General features: G+C 48.3%; 9 protein-coding genes and 2 non-coding genes across 11 annotated transcripts; 7 read left to right on the top strand and 4 right to left on the bottom strand.

Annotated features, from left to right (window-relative positions):
• The first annotated feature begins 189 nt into the window (after window positions 1-189).
• FOIG_13486 (uncharacterized protein) lies at window positions 190-1,378 on the top strand. Its single transcript, XM_031214637.1, has one exon. The coding sequence runs from the start codon at window positions 320-322 to the stop codon at window positions 1,304-1,306; it is 987 nt and encodes a 328-aa protein (XP_031055728.1). The 5' UTR covers window positions 190-319; the 3' UTR covers window positions 1,307-1,378.
• Window positions 1,379-1,506: 128 nt separating this feature from the next.
• On the bottom strand, window positions 1,507-1,578 carry FOIG_13485. Its single transcript has one exon. It is a non-coding gene; the product is annotated as a tRNA-Arg (tRNA).
• Window positions 1,579-2,793: 1,215 nt separating this feature from the next.
• Window positions 2,794-3,678, top strand: FOIG_13484 (uncharacterized protein; the record flags this gene model as incomplete). The annotated part of the gene is made up of 2 exons (XM_031214636.1): window positions 2,794-2,864; window positions 3,465-3,678. 2 exons carry the CDS (start codon window positions 2,794-2,796, stop codon window positions 3,676-3,678), a joined length of 285 nt encoding a protein of 94 aa, XP_031055727.1.
• A 2,989-nt stretch (window positions 3,679-6,667) lies between these two features.
• FOIG_13483 (uncharacterized protein) lies at window positions 6,668-8,369 on the bottom strand (the record flags this gene model as incomplete). The annotated part of the gene is made up of 4 exons (XM_031214635.1): window positions 6,668-7,588; window positions 7,634-8,166; window positions 8,225-8,227; window positions 8,284-8,369. 4 exons carry the CDS (start codon window positions 8,367-8,369, stop codon window positions 6,696-6,698), a joined length of 1,515 nt encoding a protein of 504 aa, XP_031055726.1. The 3' UTR covers window positions 6,668-6,695.
• Window positions 8,370-9,143: 774 nt separating this feature from the next.
• FOIG_13482 (uncharacterized protein) lies at window positions 9,144-10,241 on the top strand (the record flags this gene model as incomplete). Its single annotated transcript, XM_031214634.1, has 1 exon — window positions 9,144-10,241. The coding sequence occupies one exon, from the start codon at window positions 9,144-9,146 to the stop codon at window positions 10,239-10,241; it is 1,098 nt and encodes a 365-aa protein (XP_031055725.1).
• Window positions 10,242-10,662: 421 nt separating this feature from the next.
• On the top strand, window positions 10,663-10,736 carry FOIG_13481. The gene has a single exon. It is a non-coding gene; the product is annotated as a tRNA-Val (tRNA).
• A 1,466-nt stretch (window positions 10,737-12,202) lies between these two features.
• Window positions 12,203-13,252, top strand: FOIG_13480 (uncharacterized protein; the record flags this gene model as incomplete). The annotated part of the gene is made up of 2 exons (XM_031214633.1): window positions 12,203-12,488; window positions 12,537-13,252. 2 exons carry the CDS (start codon window positions 12,203-12,205, stop codon window positions 13,250-13,252), a joined length of 1,002 nt encoding a protein of 333 aa, XP_031055724.1.
• Window positions 13,253-13,721: 469 nt separating this feature from the next.
• FOIG_13479 (uncharacterized protein) lies at window positions 13,722-15,035 on the top strand. The gene is made up of 5 exons (XM_031214632.1): window positions 13,722-14,045; window positions 14,099-14,294; window positions 14,356-14,466; window positions 14,517-14,562; window positions 14,611-15,035. Exons 1-5 carry the CDS (start codon window positions 13,962-13,964, stop codon window positions 14,864-14,866), a joined length of 693 nt encoding a protein of 230 aa, XP_031055723.1. The 5' UTR covers window positions 13,722-13,961; the 3' UTR covers window positions 14,867-15,035.
• Window positions 15,036-15,078: 43 nt separating this feature from the next.
• On the bottom strand, window positions 15,079-15,960 carry FOIG_13478 (uncharacterized protein). Its single transcript, XM_031214631.1, has one exon. The coding sequence runs from the start codon at window positions 15,877-15,879 to the stop codon at window positions 15,241-15,243; it is 639 nt and encodes a 212-aa protein (XP_031055722.1). The 5' UTR covers window positions 15,880-15,960; the 3' UTR covers window positions 15,079-15,240.
• A 257-nt stretch (window positions 15,961-16,217) lies between these two features.
• On the bottom strand, window positions 16,218-17,020 carry FOIG_13477 (uncharacterized protein; the record flags this gene model as incomplete). Its single annotated transcript, XM_031214630.1, has 2 exons — window positions 16,218-16,878; window positions 16,952-17,020. The coding sequence occupies 2 exons, from the start codon at window positions 17,018-17,020 to the stop codon at window positions 16,231-16,233; spliced, it is 717 nt and encodes a 238-aa protein (XP_031055721.1). The 3' UTR covers window positions 16,218-16,230.
• Window positions 17,021-18,369: 1,349 nt separating this feature from the next.
• On the top strand, window positions 18,370-19,496 carry FOIG_13476 (uncharacterized protein). The gene has a single exon (XM_031214629.1). The coding sequence runs from the start codon at window positions 18,469-18,471 to the stop codon at window positions 19,441-19,443; it is 975 nt and encodes a 324-aa protein (XP_031055720.1). The 5' UTR covers window positions 18,370-18,468; the 3' UTR covers window positions 19,444-19,496.
• The last annotated feature ends 370 nt before the right edge of the window (window positions 19,497-19,866 follow it).

Here is a 19,866-nt window from a genome sequence, read left to right as displayed (position 1 = left end):
ACCGTCAGCACGGCGCAGCGGCCTATCCCCTTTTCCCGAGGTGCACTCTGTGGACACAGAGCGGGCCGTGTGATCAAGTGAATGGGGAACGCTGCTTACAGCCCAATCATGGATGGTGCTATCGGCCTTAAGAGCAGGGGTTGCTTACCAGCCTTATGACTGACCCTTGCTTGGTAATGGTCAGCTTTAATTTCCACTCTTTTCTTTCTGTTTACGCGAGCTTTCCACGACACTCGCCATCGTCAGGGCATTTGTTCTCTATTTATGCTCCTTGAGAAACTTAAATCTTACGCCGTATCACTGAATCTAATATCTCACAATGGCTAGTCCACCGCCGCCATTTACGGTCCGCATCTTACAAAAGGACTTCCTTAGCGACGGCTTGGAGTCCAAGGATGAGTTTAATAGCCTCCTCCCTGCCAGCAACCGCTTCAACGATGACATCGTCGTTCCTACATCGGACCCCAACTTCCTAGAGCGGGAACTATCGGTTTCGCGCCTCAATGACGTGCAAGAATGGCTCTGGGCTTGCGGCCGCCCAATGCCGCCTCGGCCACTTCATCACCAACGGCTCATTTCACGAGAGATCATTATCAGCGAGCTCTCTGAGCTGCACATGATCTGGTGGAGAAACCGCATTTTTCTCAAGCCCATGCCGGCTTATCTACTTGATCCCGACTTCTGGGTCAGCAACATTAGCGACACAGCCCATCTTGATGTGACGGAAGGCAACATTGATGCCTCCGCACGGGGATTTCTTTTCTCATACGCTGCGCTCATCGCATACAAAAGCGACTTTCGCATCGCAAAGGAGCATGGGTTACTGCCTGAGGAAGTGACATGGGAGGGCTGGAAGGCATTGACAGCTCAGGTTCTTGAGAACCACCGTTACGATCGCGTCAATCCGCGCTACTGGTACGGAGAGCTGCGCCTGAGCAGATTGAACAAAGTATACGCGCTTCGCAAAGGATACTTACTACGCGGCTACTCTCGAGTCGCGTCGCACACTGTTTATGGCGATCTCATTCGCGACAATTTTTCGGTGCTGGCTGGTATTCTCGGTTACGTCGTGATCGCGCTCACGGCAATGCAAGTTGGATTGGGCGTTGATCGTTTGGTTGAGAACCAGGCGTTCCAGGATGTGAGTTATGGATTGACGGTTTTTACTTTAATTGTGCCGCTCATTGGAGCGCTCTTCATTTTCTTGGTTGTGTTTGTCATGATTGTGAGCAATTGGAGGGTCACCAAGGCGTTTGAGAGTCGGCGTCTGAAGAAGATGAAGGTGAAACTCTTGCGGAAGAAGTAGACAGAAAACAGTTGAATGAAATACAATTAATAATAAACAAACAATGCACAAACTCATGGAGGGTAAATGGCCGACAAAAACAAAGAAGCTACCCTCTGTAGAGACAAAAGGTTTGGTTGTCTCTGACTTCTCAGGTCAAGCTTCCATATGCTTCCTGGAAGGATGATTGTTATGAGATGCCACAGGACTTTTTGAAAGAATGATCACGCTGGGGATCGAACCCAGAATCTTCTGATTCGTAGTCAGACGCCTTGCCATTGGGCCACGCGACCTGTTTCCTTGATAGTGGCCGCTCAAATGAGGAGCTAGATCGCTGCAGCACCCAGATTCGCACATCAAAGCATTGCTCAGGTATTTCTTAAAGTACCTCTTTATTGTTATTTAAAATTCATTTCGTAGACTTCAATAGCGCGAGTTTACAATGTTATTGTGGTTGAGATTCCCGATGATGGACCAACAGGCTGATTGATGCACGATGCTTGTTGAGTATTGAAAAAGAAAACACCGTAACGCAGAAGCCGACACATGATATGGAAAATACTAAAAGTGTAAAAAGCTTATCATTTAAATTATAGTCTTTTTAGTCAGTACATATGGTGACCCGTTTCATATGGGTTAAGCACTGAAATCGCCCATTGATACTGTTTTCTAGGGTAGATGGAGCTATTCCGCCGCCTTCCGCTGTTGAAAACATGTGGTCATCACTGAACGACGGTAGAATATTACCGCTTGCCATCACAGAACGTCAAATTACCTCCATTCAGTCTCATTGGGTACAATTCTTGTTCCGAGGCACTGAAAGACTTGACTTCAGTCAGTTGTTGGCCGTCTCAGAGTTACCAGGCTGCTAGCTACTGCTGAAGGTTGTCTGACCTGCTGTTGAGACCTATATCGATTGGCAGAGTTCCGAGGCTATAGATAACTCAATGCGAACCTGCGTGTTTCACAAGTTAGAGGCAGAGGTAGAAGTCATGTTCTTAGAGGACGGTAATACGACTTTAGCGAGTTCTAGGAAGCTAAGAGTCTATGCCTCGAAGAGGAAGAGGGACCCAAGAGAGCGTCAGGAGGTATGAGAATATACCGTGGGGTTGAACATTTACTTGAAAAGGACGGTATTTGAATGGATTGAAGAAGTCCTGAATTGCGATTTGTCTTTTGAGTGGCAACTGACTGAATGGCGGATATCACGGTAAACCGTTGAGCTTTGAAGTTCATCTGCATCGAAACGATCAAGCGCGACTGGCCACATCCAGTTGTATATACAAACATTGCACAGGGTTTAAGAGAATCGGAATAGAAAATTTCCATTTTCCTGTAGCCTGGTCGTTATAGATATCATCGAATCTGGGCCAAGACCAACTACAAAGCTCCCCTTCCGTACTGCAACGTTCGACGAGGAGTCAACCCTGGATCCTCCAAATTGCATTGCACAAGACTCACATCGGAAAGCCAGTCTTAGAGGTCTTGAATCCGTTATTTTCGGAAGCATGTCGGACCACGCAAAGACAACTCCCCGATGCTTCGGACACGAGAGGATCTTCTTTTCTGGTACCATTCTGTATGAATCAAGTGGTCTGCTTCTGGTCCCGAAGTTGGGGCTGGTGCTATTGTATTGGGAAGGAGTGCTTGCCCTGGAAGTCTTGTCTGAGCGCGAACTCTTACATGAAAGGAACGTCGCTAAGAAGATATATTTTTTAATCTTGGAGGAAATCTTCAAATCCTCAAAGAACAAACTTGACCAACAATTCCGCATTACCGAAGAACCTGAAAAATTAATCACCATAAGCTTCTTAAATCAATTAATAAATATGCCTTCTTAACGAACTACCAGAGCTTCCAAAGCTAAACTGGCAAATGAGCCCTTGCCACCTTCACCCCCCTACTTAATCCTTACCTTTGCCCTCTTCCTAGCGCAGGGCAAAACGGCTTAATCCGGGTGCAAATGGTAAGATATTTTACAATGACAGTATGCAGTGATCATTGGTGATATACTGATATTGCCGTAGAAATAACTCCTAAGCTCCCTAAAACTCCACATTAACCATTGCAACCTCTTGAGCAAAACTCAATTGTGTTGCCTAATGCAGGCTTAAACAGTCAATCGGATAGTATGTTCAAGAGAATAAGTATAAGTCAAGATATTAACCAAGGTAATTAGACTCTATCCTCTCTCGACCCCGTCTACGACGATTAGCAGCCGCCATAGTGCAACTCTTTATGCTCGCCACCCTGAGCATGGAGCCAATGCCCCTGACGAGGAGGGGGAGGAGGAGGAGGAGGAGGAGGAGGAGGAGGAGGAGGAGGAGGATGATGATTTGGATGAGATTGAGATTGACTCTGGTCACCCCCCCGGGGAGGAAGAAAACTTCTGACATGAAGCCATGATGCCAAAATAAATTAGTCTAGAGGCCTACTAAGATATACTAAACTTACCAAAGTCTTGTTATTACTTAGGATAGAGGTCTTAGGCTTTCTTGCCTCCCCTAACCCCCTTGCAGAATGTTCATCTACTTGTCAATTGCATTGTCACGATGAGCTCTCGTCACCGCTATCATCATCAGGCATATTGACGGTCTCATTCTCATCGTCACCCAGACAATGGCCTCCACGATACTCGCATTCCTATTATCTACCGGCTTCGCGATCGACTTGACCTCCTATGCATCTTCCTCGATCTCTTCCTTGTTTTCCCAACTGACCGAGCGCACCGTCAACAGACGAACTCCCTCCACAAAACCTCCCGGACATACCAGCGACTTCCCTTGACCCAATATGGAACTTCCTATGAGACGAGCCCGTCTAGAGGGTGTGACGGTGCGCATACCTAGCTCCTAAGAGACGAGACAAGCATGTCTCTATCGAGACTTCCCCTTCTAATAGCCACCGTACCGAGCGCGAAGCGATATCGGAGGTCACCACAAACGACCTAGCGAGGCAGACCAAGGCCAGATTTATGCGCGCAATTAAAGTCTCCCTGGAGGACACGAAGCTCGAGATATCGTTTGCAGATCGGTCACCAGTTTTGGAGTAGTTTGTTAAGGCTTTGGCGTCGGGTAAGGCAACGGAGCGTAAGGTGTTGTGGATCATCATGGAGACCACTGGGCAGACCCTGAGTTGGTGACCAGGGCGGAGATCTCTTGAAGGTAAGTGGATCCTCGGCCGTGGCTTGTTGAATCAAACTGACTGATGTCAAAGATAGATGCGCTTGTCCAGAAAATCCGCCGAAATGCAAACGCCCCGTCGTGCTAAATCGCAAACCCTCTCGATCCTCTCCTGCCTCAAGTGTCAGAAATCTAATCATATTGAGCAACACAATACCAGTATCAGCACGCCTCCCGGTCCACTTCAATCTACCGGATGACCACAAGCTGCAGGGAGATTTGTCGGAACCCCAGAAAATCGAAGCTCTTCATCGTCATGTACAATCGCCGGCCGCTACTCGTCCGAAACTATGATCGATCTTACTGCCTGCGATGATAATCACGATGAGATGATCGATCTCGCTGATGACCCAGGCCCTGTCCGCCAAGGCGATGTGGCTCCGTCGATACAGCTATGCGGCGTCCAAGTCTAAGCAGGCCCAATCGTCGAGCTGGCCGTTATGAACTCTTCGGCCATCACTTCCACTTTTTCTAGGTCGAGTGTGTGGCTGAGTGCGACCAGAAGATCCGTGAAACACTGCGGCCTAGGGACGCCCGCCGACACGCAGCGCGATTTGTGCATGCGCACCTTGCGACAGGGCGACAGCCGAGACCTGCAGGACATCGACGTCGATCCGGACCGCGTGGTTTAGTGTACGCTCTTTTACTACGAAGAGCGCGACATACAGCAAGCCAGACAATGATCCTATGCAGCTGGCCTGCCGGTAGAACCTGGAGGTCTGCTCCGAAGGGCAAGACAAATACAGGAAGGAGCTGGGCGGGTCACTTATCTTCATTGGCTCGGGCGATGGCCAGCAGCAGAGAGGCCTAGAGTCGAGGGATAGGCTCCGCTGAGCTTGGTGAGACTACAGTATGTGGGTCCCCGCTCATCAACAGCTGCCCTCAACATCGCTGGTGCCGTCGGCAACAATACATCATGTTCCATTGGTCCTATGGTGATGACGGCGTGTATTGGGGCTCACTCGTGGCCAGCTTTAGGGTCCAGGGCGCCGTGAGCAATGCGCCGGACCTGTGGGATACCTGCCAAGCGAGCTTCTTCAAGACTGAGCTATTCCGGACACTACACCCTCGTCTTATCACTAAAGGGCAGATACTTGGACTCACTCTGGGCCGCCACTGGAGAATACTTGAACAGCATCTGTGTCATTTGCAGTTTAGACTTGTGGCCGAGAGCTTATGCTCAACGCGTTGAACTTGGTGAACTTGGTTTTTCAATGGGTTTGCCGGCTGCTTCACTAAGCATGGCTACTTAAATGGCTGGCGAATGGTCAGGCGCAGCACCTAAGGCTCTGTCCGACCTGGAGACGACCTCCACGACATCGATCATGTCCACTGCTTGGACCCAGTGAGTGCACCCTACGACGCTGACCACCTCACCAAATCGTCACCACCAGAGAGGGAGACGACTTCTACTACACAGATCGCTCGCGGAAGCACATCGTGCGGAAGCTCGCCAAGCTCCAAGGCCTCTCGGAATCGCACCGATTAACGGCGATATCACCTCGACCAGGAAACAGATTGGGATATAAGTTCCCCAAACAAGGCATGCGTATTGTACAAACATACAGAGCGCTGGCTTCTCAGCGAAGACGGCATGGTGTCCAAGACCGAGGACCATGGGACCATCCTTGTGGACAACGCGTGTGTAATTTGAGAGACCCTGATGTGAATATCGTCATTAATTTAACATAGCTGGATAGAACAAGATAGCTAGCCGCAATCGAATCCTGTCACATTACCTCGACCGAATGATTTGTGTTGTCAAAATATCCTCTGAACGGGTAACTGGTTTTTGAGTTATTGTATTGTGTCTCAAGGCGGATTATATTTAATGATGAGAAGAGATCATGGAAGCCATCGCAATAGCACTTGGAGGAGGTTTGTCTGCCGTGCTGTTTGTGCGCTATTGCGCAGGATAACAGTCAAAAGATCACAGCAAGGTGTCGATCGTCAGTACAACGACGAAACCGGGCGATTGAGGCTTCCAGTCAGGTGTTTTGGCCCCCAGCCCATTTCTGTTTTCCTTTTTTTTGACACTCCATCCAGCTGTCTTACACCAAGTCTGGTCCCCGCCACTGGCTTCTCATAAGCCTTAGTGGCCGCCTGGAGACGTCAGACCTTGGTCTGATCGAGAAGTGTAGGGTCCAACCTTGCAGACTTGGATAAGCCATCACGGGCTTCAATAAAATACAAAGATCATCATGTCGTGTATTAAAATGCAGTAAACTTCAATTAGATAGCTCTTTCAATAGCTGTGTTAAACCCCATGGCAGGTTGTCGAATGACAAGGTACCGTCTTCTAGTCCTTTGAAGACTTTCTCGTAGATGTTCGCCACCTCCCAACTATCCCAGACCCCTTCACGTCTATTCATTGACCGCAATATCATGATCGATCTGTTCCGAATCTCGGCGTCCGTGCATGAAGCGCAAATTGTAGAAAGCTCGCGAACTAGATGGCCGTCAAAAGCAAACATCGGCCGGGTTTGAGAGTTTTCTAGCGCAACAATCTGCTCAATCTTATTGAGTATTCTTTCATAGTCACTCTTCGCGAACCCTGTGTTGTGGGGGTCTGTGTTGAGGAAAGCTGACCATGTTGTCTGATACAGTGATAATACTGCCAAGCGACGTTTCTCCAGGGTTCCAAATGGAGTTATCTGGACAGACATGACAAAGAGTTGCATCCTTGAAGTCCATGAAAGGAAGAGGGGTTTTATTAAATCCAGGGCATGGATGAACGACTCGGTTGCTGATTGTGCAAGGCTCTTGCAGCCGACTTTCTGATCGATGTCGGGTAGAGTGTCACTGCCAAAGAGGCATTCATCGAAGAATGCGTTCAAGGCCGACAGAGAGACTTCAGCCTCCGTGATAGTCAAGAAGGGCGTTTTGGGATTACCCATATCTATCTCTGGGGCGCACTGGGTGATATTAGAGAAGGCCGTATCTCCTGTGAAAGCACCGACACTCTTTCCAAGAGAGGAGAACATTGCGGCTAACATCTTAAAAACTCCGGCATTCCGGTCTTCTGGTGGGCAGCTCGTTCCGTTCGGTGATGTCTCCGGCGATCGAGCGACGCGTAGTGATTCTAGAAGTTGATAACCAGCGCGAAGATGGCGCACCGAGTCTGCGTAACGGCGGTGTAAGTTCTCGATGCATATAAATATCGTACAACATAGTAATGCGGTTTGTATATTGGAGGCAGAATTTTCTGCCATGACTGGACGTATTAGAGCAATAGCTTCGCTGTATTTGAGATTCGCTTGATAGTCGTAGTCGATAGAATGGCCCAAGTTGTTGAGGTTCCCTGGGTATGATGCGAGGAACCGCTGATGAGAAGCCCCTAGTGCACATAGCGCGTGTTTGATGACAGTGTTTGAGTAGGATAGTGGTAATATGATATCGTGCCAGAACTCTCTTGAGCCATCAATCATCTCAAGGTCAGGGATCACCCATTCTCTCGTATGGTAATAAAGAGCATTATCAGCTGTATTGGCCAACACTCCGCCTGTCAAAGCTGGGCGTAATGTACTGGACCCGCTGGTCATTTCATCGGACTTCGGATGCAAAGGCAACTCATATGACGAAGTGCCGCTGACGTAAAGCGGCTCGGGGCTACTCTGAGAATAGCCATCGCATGTCCATTTGTCTCTCAAGCAACGAAGACAGGAAGGTTTTCCCTCGTCACATTTCAAGTGGCGACGTCTGCAACACTAGATTAGTCCTGCAGCTCGTGCCATTCGCTATTATCCGAGTAACTGACTTGCTAGATTAAAAATCAGCCCGAGTTTCTTCTGCCGACCCGAGGTCTCAGAAACTTACCAAGTTTTGCAACCTGTTCTGACCTTGGGAACCTTGGCCCTGGTTCGCTTCTTTCGTGGTTGATCTTGAGGTTGTATGGTGGCCATGGTGATCCATTTGTTACGAGAGGGCTAACCAGAGCTACATATTGGGGGAGCTTGGTTTGACTTATAACATCACCAGTATGAATAGGGCTGTGCTAGCTCGTGATGGTTGACTCGTCCGAGCGTTCGCTGCAACCCCCATGCCCGCGGGCCACCGTAGCCCGCAAGCTCATTGGTACTGCCGTAACTCGACCCCACCGTGGGACGGTGTTTCATGTCGCCGACTCAGCCGAGAAGCGAAATGCTTTTAAGCGACTTTTCCTTTTTAATGATGGATATTTCGTATTCCCGAGGGATCTAGCTCGTGTCAAGAGACTACTTGCCGTATTTGTACTAATGCGTGTCTCAAGTGACAGTCTCGTCTTAATTTATCTCTACGCTAGTCCTCGATATCCGGGCTACAGGGCTAGCCAACATCACTGCCACCACGATTATGTCACCGCGGAAATGAGGCGCGTGATGCTTATTGGATATCTGCACTAACATGGAACTTCACTTTGTCCCATGATGAACCGGCGCAATGAAGTGCGGAGGGTTTCCCCAAGTGGCAATCCCTGTAGGTTAAAAATATGCTTGGAAATAGGATTGGAACTAAGCATCATTTGGATTTGTTACGACAGATGCAGAGCTATTGTCACGACTTCTCAATCAAGACTTCTCAATGCCCAAGTCATGGGGCCCCTTTGCGGGTTCTCTCACGTTTCTTAGGACCACAGTTCCATCAATATAAGTAGTCAGATCTTGCTGACGAACCAGAATGGCAAATCATCAATCACCATGCTTCAACTCAAGAGACTACCATGGTCAACAGCAGCCGTTGCTTTAAAAGCAGTCATTGTTCTCTTTGGCATCCTCCTTTGCTACCAAGCCTACACATTCTACGGCGAATGGAGTTGGCCGAAATCTTTCAGTTATGGCACCACGCACGATCCTATTTCTCTTGTTCATCCTCATGGCGGAAGCCAATGTTTACCCTCGCTGAACTCCTCCCTTCCACTAGAAGCAAAGGCGATACGGAATGCATGCCGGCATATGCCTCCATACCCATCCTCAGACGTACGAATCGGAAGAGTCACTGCACACTTTGGCTCGGTTCAGGAACACTACCAGAAGGCGCTGCGTACGCATGTGCTACATAGCATGATCCATGACAACGACCTGGAGGTTATGTGTACTCCAGTTGTTGATTCACTCTGGAACAAACCTGCCTTCATCCTGTCGCTCCTCTTGGAAGAGATGGTGAAGCCTGCCCAAGAACGCTTGGAGTGGTTATTTTGGGTAGATCGCGATACCCTGATCCTCGATCAATGCCGTCCTTTATCGAGCTTTCTCTCTCCTCACGACGTTGATGAGCCTGACGAAACCGAAGACACAGACGACTCAGAGCCCGAGCGAAGAGACGAGACGAAGTACGATGACATACATCTCTTGGTGACGAACGACTGGAACGGCCTTAACAATGGTGTTTTCTTCGTCCGGGTTAACCAGTGGGCAATTGAGCTGTTTAGCGACATCGCTGCATTTCGATACTACAGACCCAACGTTTCGCTTCCATTCACTGAGCAAAGCGCCATGGAGATCATTATGAATGAACCAAAGTTCAAAGCAAACGTTCGAGTTATTCCTCAAGAATGGTTCAACACTTATCCTAAAGGGTCGGCCACAGACTTCGTTGAGAAGGTGGACGAAGATGGCTTGAAGGACTATCATGCGAGACGAGGAGACTTCCTACTGCATTTTGCAGGTCGTGGTGGAAGGGATAAGTTGATCAATGAGTGGACCGAGATGTTGGAGGGTACCAGAAGTATATGGCCGAAAGAGGAGGTTCAAAGGAATGCGACGACAAGCATTCGGGGGTTTTGGTCCGGGCTCTGAATCATCGAGCTGAGAAGCGATCTGGAACAGCTTTTATCACTATATATAATTAGATTTCAGAGCATTCTTATCATAAATTAATAATTCTACTATTTACAGAAGCACTTATTTATCTTATAGAAAGAATAAACTGTTTTACTTGCATAATGAACTCCTGTTACTCTTATAACCACCCGGAACGCATTTCTAACAGTCCCAGACGTGAAGGCACGCATACAAATACAGTCTCAAAAAGGCTATAGTTCTAGGTAGAAGAAACATGCCTAGATAGATATGTAATAAAGGTAAATTGCAAACATTGCAAACTCTCACCTTTATCACGAGCGCCATGGTGTTTGGAGGCCAGCGAGAGTAGAAATGGTAAGCAATGCGCGGACGACTTTACACCCAACTCGAAGTCAGTCTGGCACCCAATTGACACGGTTCCGTGGTCTAGTTGGTTATGGCATCTCGTTAACACCGAGAAGGTCCCCGGTTCGATCCCGGGCGGAACCACGTTTTTTGCCCCATGCCCATCGAGTGATACGTATTTTTGCCTCGGTATGATGTTGGGGACATTAACCAGCAGGTTGTATCATTGCTAAAGGGTTTAAGGTCCAAGTTGAGCGGCAAGGCATTTTTTTGCATTGAATGCCCTCCAGGTATAAAAGAATGAGCTGGACAGCTGTGGCTTGAGACACCTTCCACCAACATCTGCCTCGCCCATACCCAGCAACTGATAAGGCTTGTCTGCAAACAGGACAATGCAGAAGCCCACAAAGAAGAGAAACATTGGTTAGCATTCGGGATCTGCAATCAGCCTGCCAAGGCCGGTCGGCCAGACTCTCTGTGGCGTGACACGCCGGAATGCACGAGGAATTGTACCGCTAAATCCATGGCGTTCAATAACCATAAAATTAAGACTTCAGCCTCACAGGGGAAGGTATGCTGCTAAGCCATTTGCGAGTTACCAACGCTCTTCAAATCCAATAGTCTTTGTCTCAGAACCTTACTATGCTTCATCCGACGCCCAGAAACGGGCTGGTGATGTGCAGCATGGAAAGTTCTGCTTGGAAGGACTCACAAAATAAAAATGAGGCTGAGGAGCTGAAAGGCTTAGAAGGTAGCTTGTACTGCAAGTGGCTGGCTGCGACGTTGTTCTGGGTCCTTGGCATTTAACCATGAGTTTGCAAACGATGGTCAGTATTGAGTATTTAATACAATGCTATATCCTGGGTTTAGTAGATAAATCATCATACATTCATAAAGACTCACTCAGCAAGGTTCTGCAATGAAAGTCTTTTCATTTTCCATACTCCTCGGTGCCCTTCTCTCTCGGACTGATGCTGCTGAACAGAAGCACATCGATGAAGCCTGCAGCGATGTTTGGGGAGTCATCAACTGCGGTAGCAGTGTTACGTATCCTTCCTACCCAAGAGCCGTTAATGGTAGGACACCGCAGCTTCCAGTTCTTTCCCAGCTGACCTCAATGATACAGACAACAACGGTAAACAGATTGATACAGAAATTGTGACTGAAGAAAAGAATATCTGCGACGCTGTCCGAGAAGCACTTGGCAGTAACGACTTCGTGGACAACGCCGAAACGTATTGCACTTGTCTCTCAAATGCTGTTTACTGGAGCACCAGTCCGAATGCTAGGCCCAGTTTCGATGGTCAGATCAATGCGCATATAACGGGGCCGTATCTCGACTGGATACACAAGGATGAAATAGTACGTCAACTTGATCGTGTTGTATCCGTCATCCACTAACGCTTCAAAGTGCCTTTCCAACAATGATTACAATATAATAACCGACAGGGCATCTGTGGTCAAGAACCAGCTTGCAGCTACAAATGGCTGGACCTTCGTTCGAGCTCCCGAGGCATGTCGACTCATTGATACAATGTTGTGTATTGAACAGCCACTAATAACAGTTTCAGATCGACGTAGCAACGTACAAAAGGCTCGCAAAAGCAGTCATGTCTTGCTATACAGGAACATGTGACGGACCGAAAGTTCGTGCCTTTTTCGCCAGTTACGTTGAAAACGCAGACAGCGTCATCGACAGCGATTTTGTCCGGATGCTCAACAAATGGGTTGCCTTGTTCGAAACTCTCAAGAAAAGGACAACAGATGTTCAGACCTATTCGAAGCAAGTTCAAGCGCGTCTGAAGACTGTTTCCTCCAAAGTCAACTCAGTCAAGGCCAATGTCTGCAAAAACAATGCCTGTAAAGGATCGACGCCAGCCAACGCGTTCAAGAAGTGTAAGACATATCGCATCAAGCTTTGGAAGTTTGGCTAACTCTGTAAAGATGCAAGCACAATCGCAACAGTGAAGAGTCTGCAAGGTGTTCCTAGTGCTGCAGGGAAGTCGCTTGCAAACATCCCTAAGATGACGCAGATTACACGGAATGCCATCAAGTACACCACAACTCCGGCAGATGAGGCGTATTATCTAAAGTTGATGGACGAATATCAGATCAACTCTTTGAGAGATGTCGTCAAGGCCTTCAGGGTGACTCAATATCTCCCCCAGGCAGCAGAAGACTTGAAGAAGCTCACTGGGACTTTCAACCTCATCAGCAATCACGCAGGCGCCGCAAAGACTGCAGCTACGTCCATCAATCAGATCCTGTCTGTCAACTGGGCCAAAAATTCCGAGCTGTCCAAGACGACATCAGGCCGCAAAGTCCGTGATGGCCTTATCAATATTCAGAGGAGCTTTAGGAATGATCTGAAAGGCCCTCTTGATAACCTCATCAAGGCCAACAAAGCAGTAGAAGACATTCTCGTTCAGGTACCTCTTCGGAAGAAGAGACTTGAATTTTATTCTGGTGGTGTCTCTTACAGCCGCTGGACCAACGCTCGAATGCCTGTGCCGTGCAAGAAAGAGAACACAAAATCGTGGACCATTGGGGGATTTCCGGCGAGTTATACCTACCAGGAAGTCCAGGCTTGCGAATTTGGTCCGACAAAGGTTCCATTCATTAAAAATGTCATTCCATATATGAAGTATCGCTTTGTTTGAAACCTTGTGGACCTTTGATGAAGCATCATTGAATAAGGCTTTCACAAGGTGCATGGGCAATTTGTACGGGGATCTACGGACTTACGCAGGCTAAGATAGAGTTTATACTTACGCGAATAATCTTGAAGCTGGTTGGTAGTAAACCTGTTGCTTTATACCTTTAGTGTCTGCCGGTATGTGAGGCAGAATAAATTCTGTACCTACTCGCCAAAACATGATCTCGATTCTCCAGTCTCACTCGCCAACTACGGGCTAGTCGCGGCTTAGCCCTAATCGCATCTTTCACTGATGTCTTTCCTTTTCATTTTCTTTCATTCTTTTCGTTGTCCCATGATACCCTATTACCCCATGAAAACACCAACCCCGCAAAACTGCTCCATGGTCCGGGGAAATTCGGGGCACTAGTCCGGGCCGGTGCACACCTATTAGCTAACGGTTTCCTCCACAATCAATAAAGTCTGAGTTTTAACTCCTGCACTTCGACGCCACTGCATATGGAGAATAATATGGTGGTAATGATGGGTTAACTATTACCTAAATGTTGAGACGCGGCTCGAGAAAAACAAAGGGAAGAAAATTCTGCAGAGTGCAGGGAGGATGTATCTATAAAAGGCGGCCATGCCAAGTCTTGAGGCTCACTATTCTCCTTCGGACGACTTGATAAAGTTGACTAGCCTGAGAATTATCGAAAAGTTGTACAAGGAACATCATGGCCACCAAAAGTATCGAAGAGATCCGCCCTCACTCACCGAGCTCTTCGGCTCTGGGTTTTGGCCAACAAATCGGCAATCCTGTATGTCACCCGCCATATCTCCTATCCAAACTGCAACTAACGTGGCTGGTTAGTCCCCATTGGCCATGGGCACCTTCGCCACTACACTTCTCACTTTGTCTTTGTCCATGATGGGATTCCGTGGAGTTGAGACCCAGACAATCTTCATTGGCAATCTTTGCTTTGCCGCTGGCCTTTGCATGTTTGTCTCTGCTCAGTGGGAGATGGCCCGCGGTAACACCTTCGGTTACTCTGCATTGAGCGCCTATGGTGAGTGACTAACACGGATCTCGACGTAGAAGCTGTGATTTGAGGCTAATCGCTTCTCTAGCTGTTTTCTATGGTGGCTACGGCGTCATCCTGTGTCCATCGCTCGGTGTCCTTGAGTCGTATGGCGGACCGACACCCGAGTATCATAACGCTTTGGGGTTCTACGTTCTGAGTAGGTCTCTATTGGTGCTTATAATTATCCAATAGCTAACCTTTATGTAGTTTGGGCAGTCTTGACACTGTTTTTCATGCTTGGATCAGCTCCAATGTAAGAAACCTACCATTTTCTGATCCCCATGACGCTCACAAGCATTAGTAATCTGGTCTCCTTTGGCATCTTTACCACTATCTTCTTCTGCTTCACCCTTGACGCGGCCTCCAACTTCGCCCATGCTGATGGAAAGGTCGAGGTTGCAAAGAATCTCATGAAAGCTGCTGGTGTATTTGGATTTGTCTCCGGTCTTTTGGGATACTACAGCTGTGCTGCCGTTATGTGCGCTGATGCACTTCCATTCGAGCTGCCTTGTGGGGATACGTCACGATTCTTCAAAAAGACTTGCAAGCAATTGTGACTGCTTCTTGATCGGTATCATTGAGAATGAGGAGAGATTGAATTTATGTGATCAATGTATTTTATGAGAAGAATGATATCGCATTGGACGAGGCCACCGAAAACTATGGAACGACACTGATCGAGTATCAACGACTGAATATTCTTGACACTCTTCCCGTTCGTCCCCCTTAATTTAACTCGAATATCCATCGGAGACGTGTTTTCATGTTCGCGGGAGCCATTCATGTAAAGAGATGAGGTAAGAGGCCTTTGGGTTCATCGTCAATCTGGTTGGCTTCTTCCTTATCACGCCCCACCTCGTACAGACGCCAGGTGAGGAGCAAGAGAAAGCTTAGGATGACTATCTTAATGAGATAGAGTGTATAACATAAACTAATCTTTCTTAACTCCTTCCTGTTCATCCTCCTTGATATCATCCCAGTCTCCATCACCATCGATTTTCCTCTTAACATCCTTGGGAGAAGGAAGATGGGGTGATGCATTAGGATCCATCCCCCAGACCTTGCTCCAAAGAAGAATCTGTGTCGCGATGATGAAGACGCCAGCACCCACGACAGCAGCCCAGACCAGCAATGCGAAGGTAGCAACAGGAGAGTAGAGGGCGATGCCCAGAAGACGTGGTCTGAGGGAACCTGGATATGTTCGTTTAAATACTCCCCAAGAGATTCGCCACGCGGATTTCAGGACCCAGGAACCGTGGAGGAGTTGGACAGGGAACGCAGAAGTGCACACCAAGAGCGCGAGGTATTGGTGGAGGCGTGATGTGATGCGGTCCTTGAGCCAGAAGCCAGGGCGTCGCGGTTGGGTTGCAGGACTGGGTTTGATTACGGCGGCAGTATCGTTTTCGTTGTCGTCTTCATTTGGGAATGAATCGACCTGCTTAGCTGACCACCAGCTATTGGCTATGATGAGGATGGCCAGTGTCCAGAAGAGGTCGCTCTTGAGGTACTCATATCGAGCAGAGTCTGAGTACCACCAGGACTCGTATGAGGGGTAGGGTTTGGCAGTCATTTTGGCGATTGATTCATGCAATGAGAGAATGAATTTGGATGCATTACAGATTGAATTGCGGGAGGGATTAATCCTTTTTTGAAAGCTTCTGTTTAAACGGCTGCCTGGATGCTGACTTGTGTCTCCACATTCCATCCATCTTGCTCACTTGATTGGCTTCGGGCGTTCACAGTGGCTCGTTAGCATGGACACCGAGAATGACCACTGTGCCCTGCGTCTAGTGCTAACTTGTAGGTCTGTCAACCAATGAACGATATCACTGAACGGTCATCGTACATCTTTGTCGGCAATCCAAGGCTGACTGTCAAAGTTGTCTATTTCTATGATAGTAATTTAGACTAGATAGGAACTTCACTTCAAAGGATGCTTGAGCACCAACTTTCCGAAAGTGCTCATGTTCTTCACGTTATATACCTCCTTGATGGCATCTTCTCCAGACCCTTCAAAGACCCGAACAGGCGCTGGCACATACCCGCCGGGGGCACCATAATTCTCAACAGCCCAGCGAAAGCCCCTCCAATGTCTATCAGCAGCAGCCATGTCCTTTGGCCAGACGACCTTTTGGCCCCCGGGCAACTCGAACTCGACATCGAAACGACGTGCCCCCATGATTGCTTTATACTCTGGATCGCCGCCCAACAGCACTGAAGCCAGAACAGTTCTATCGTGTTGAGGAATCGCTTTCTTTAGTAGGACTTGGGATTCGGGAGATCCAAGCGCGTCAAAGGCCCAGATTGTTCCGCTGGTTGATTGCAAGGCTGATTTGACCTTTTCGATTACATCTGTATCGTTGTAGTCGAAGGACTGGGTTGCACCCAGTATCTTCAGATATTCGTGTCGCTTAGATGAGGCAATGGCTATGATGGAAGACACTCGCGCTGCCCGGGCAAACTGAACAGCAGCCATGCCAACACTTGTCGCACCGCCCCAGATCACCAAAGTTCCCTCCGGGGCAGCGACACCCTCATCGGGCGTACCCTCTTCTCCAAAACATGCTCTCTGGGACCGCGGGACAAGATGTTAAAGAAACATAGAGACGAAGGTGTTACCGAACTGAAGAAACACGACTTACGAACTTCCTGTGCCGCGGTGCAGAAGACTCCGAGGCTGCGGGACCTGAGAGTAGGCAGAATTGAAACATCATCATTAAATGATCTCCTGGCACAAACTCCATTAAACGAAACTCCCGGATGAGAGTCTGGCAGAGCACCTGGCGGGAGACAAGACGCCAGAGGCTCAAGGGAGCTGAACTTGACTGAGCCAGGAGAACGCCAGGACATGTTACACTGATCGGGGCTGGACAGAGCTGAGAGCTCTGTGAGACCTGAGACAGAGGAGAGATCTCCAAGATACGATATACTGGACAGAGCTAAGCTCCGAAGAAGACTACAGGAGAACTTGGACATATACTACTGGTTCTGGCTGAGCAGTCAGAAAATCAGTGGGAAGAAGCAGACATACCCTACTGGTCTGAACTGAGCGGCTGGGAGATGGGCAGGGAAGACTTGGATATACCCTACTGAAGTCTGACTGGAGCTGGGGAATGACCAAAATTTGACTTAAATGAATCACACTGGAGGTAGCACGATTTGGATAAGTCTAAAAATTGGCTGGCAGGAACCTTCCTGGAGAAGTCTAGAGGTTGGAAGTGCTGGGCTGAGAAGACCTGAGAACTCTGGAGCTGGAAGTCTGGCGGAGTCTGGCGCCGAGCAGGAGACTCCGGGAGGACTTTAGAGTTGGCTAAGGTCAAGCTTGGTATACAGGCTGGACTAGACTAGATACCAGACTGACAGCCAGGACGCAGACAAACTTTAGTACGAAAACACCAGAGCGGCGGACCCTAAGGCTTAGGATCTATGATACTTGGAAATCACTCTGAGTCACTCTGGTCAACACTGAGCCCGAGACATCCCGAAAAATCAATTGGCTTTAAATCACTTTGAGAAATTGGAGATTTGAGCCTATGCCTGATAGCAGCGCCAAAGACTTTAATTACTACTAGCACTAGACCACCAGAACTTTAGCCATAATAACTCTACGACAACTCCTTAGACACTGGGACTGATCCCCCCTAGGCAAGTCGCTATATTTGAGGCCATTTATACCTACTGATTTTATACCACCAAATTTTGGGAGTTATGAATGAGCGATAATTGCAAGGCCCTGTGGATGACAGGAGGCGTGACCGGAACGACTCCAAGACACTTATGCAAGGAACTCCATCTCGGTGGCACCGTTAGCTCCAGGTTCCACATATTTCCTCCGCTGGAACATGTCGCTGAAACCAGTTGATCGTTACGCCCACAAGCAATGGAACGGACGTGTTCAGCGGTCGCCGGTCGTTGGTCGCTTTCTGTCCATGTTCCACTCAAAATCGCGCCGAGTTATAGCCGGCACAATTAATTCTGGTGCCTGAATCAATTGATCTTTTTTTGGCTCGAGAAATTGACCGTTGTTTGTTGACATTTAAATCGTAGCCTAGCAGGCAACGACCAAACGACAGCCTCTTAATACTGGCTTCGGTCTCAACGCAGCAAACATACGTAACACAGCCTCAAAGAACACTCCAATCTCTTATACCCCTTCAATATGACGCGTAACCTTTATGTCCCTTTCGAGATCGTCCTTCAGATCCTTGAAACGTCTATTCCGCCTGGTGAACCCAATCGGGTTATTGACGTTGCAACCCCGGAAGTTCAGCAGCTCGTCACCTGGACAAGGGTATGCCGCGCGACGTATGAGCCAGCGACCAGGTTTCTACGGCAGCACTGTGTACATCTCGACTCGATACCTCGACTCCAGAAATTCTTGCGCTGCCTAAACTACTCCAAGACTTTAAAAGCAGGGGGCCATGAATCTCTCCCCAAAACCGTCCCACTTTTTGCAGTCTCGTCCATCTATCTTGGACTCAGCCTCGAGGAGATCCAGACGCTACGAGCCAGTGCACTTGTCTGGGATGTCTTTCTGGAACTCGGTGGCTCTGTCCGCCGATTGATCATTGACCTGCCGTTTCGCAGAATCGCTATGCAGCATAGCATTGATGCGCATATTGATCAAGTCTTCTCTCGGGGTCTACAAGCGTTGATCAACCTTGAAGAGTTCGTCACCTTAGGCGGCCTGCCTTCATTAGAGTTCTGGAGGAGTGAGCTCAACGTCAGCCAAATTTGGCCCAAGTTACGAAAAGTCGCTGGATTCAGCATCAACCTGAGTGACGAAGGACTTTGGTACAATGTTGCTCGACATCGAAACATTGCGCATCTGGTTATCACAAGACCTTATTTGCTTCGCGTTCAGAAATGGAACATCAAGCAATCTATCGGTAGCGTACTTTGGAACCCCGAGTTTGGAGGTAACTCGACCTATGCTCGGCCTTTGAAGATTGTCATTGTCAATCATGAGTTTAGCTCACCCATAATTGATACGGAAGGCGGAAATATTCACGACCCGGCTGGGCTTCTCGATGTCTCGTCTATTGAGATACCAATGCACGCGAAACGGGTCGATTATGTCTGCCGTGAGTGGCTGATCAAGGCTGCGAAAGAAGATACGCTTTGGGGGTACTGACGTATAACCGCGTACGATATGATAATAAGAAATATATTTATTAATATCGTGGTAGATCTTTCTTGAATCCTGTGGTGACATCCATTTGCGCCATGTCTACAAGGTTGGACCCTGCACTTATCGATCAGACCAGGGTGTGACGTCTCCAGGCGGCCACTAAGCCCTATGAGAAGCCAGTGGTCGTGGACAACGGCTCAAAGGAATACATCACAACCTGACTGTTCTCTTGGTTCTTGATCTACCACATGAAGGGCTACAAGATCAAGTTAATCATCAAAAAAGTGACACAAGAAGTGATAACCAGCCACTCCATGAGGACGACCAAGCGGACATCATGCACCATCAACATCTTCAAATGCAAAAGCTCCGCGATCGTGCAATGTTTTAATGAAAAGGAACCGTGTTGCGAGCCAGGATGATGAT

Source organism: Fusarium odoratissimum, assembly GCF_000260195.1.
Source record: "Fusarium odoratissimum NRRL 54006 unplaced genomic scaffold supercont1.33, whole genome shotgun sequence".
NCBI lineage: Eukaryota > Fungi > Ascomycota > Sordariomycetes > Hypocreales > Nectriaceae > Fusarium > Fusarium odoratissimum.
The sequence above is the reverse complement of the archived record's forward strand: the minus strand, read 5'-3'. Positions and strand labels throughout refer to the sequence as shown.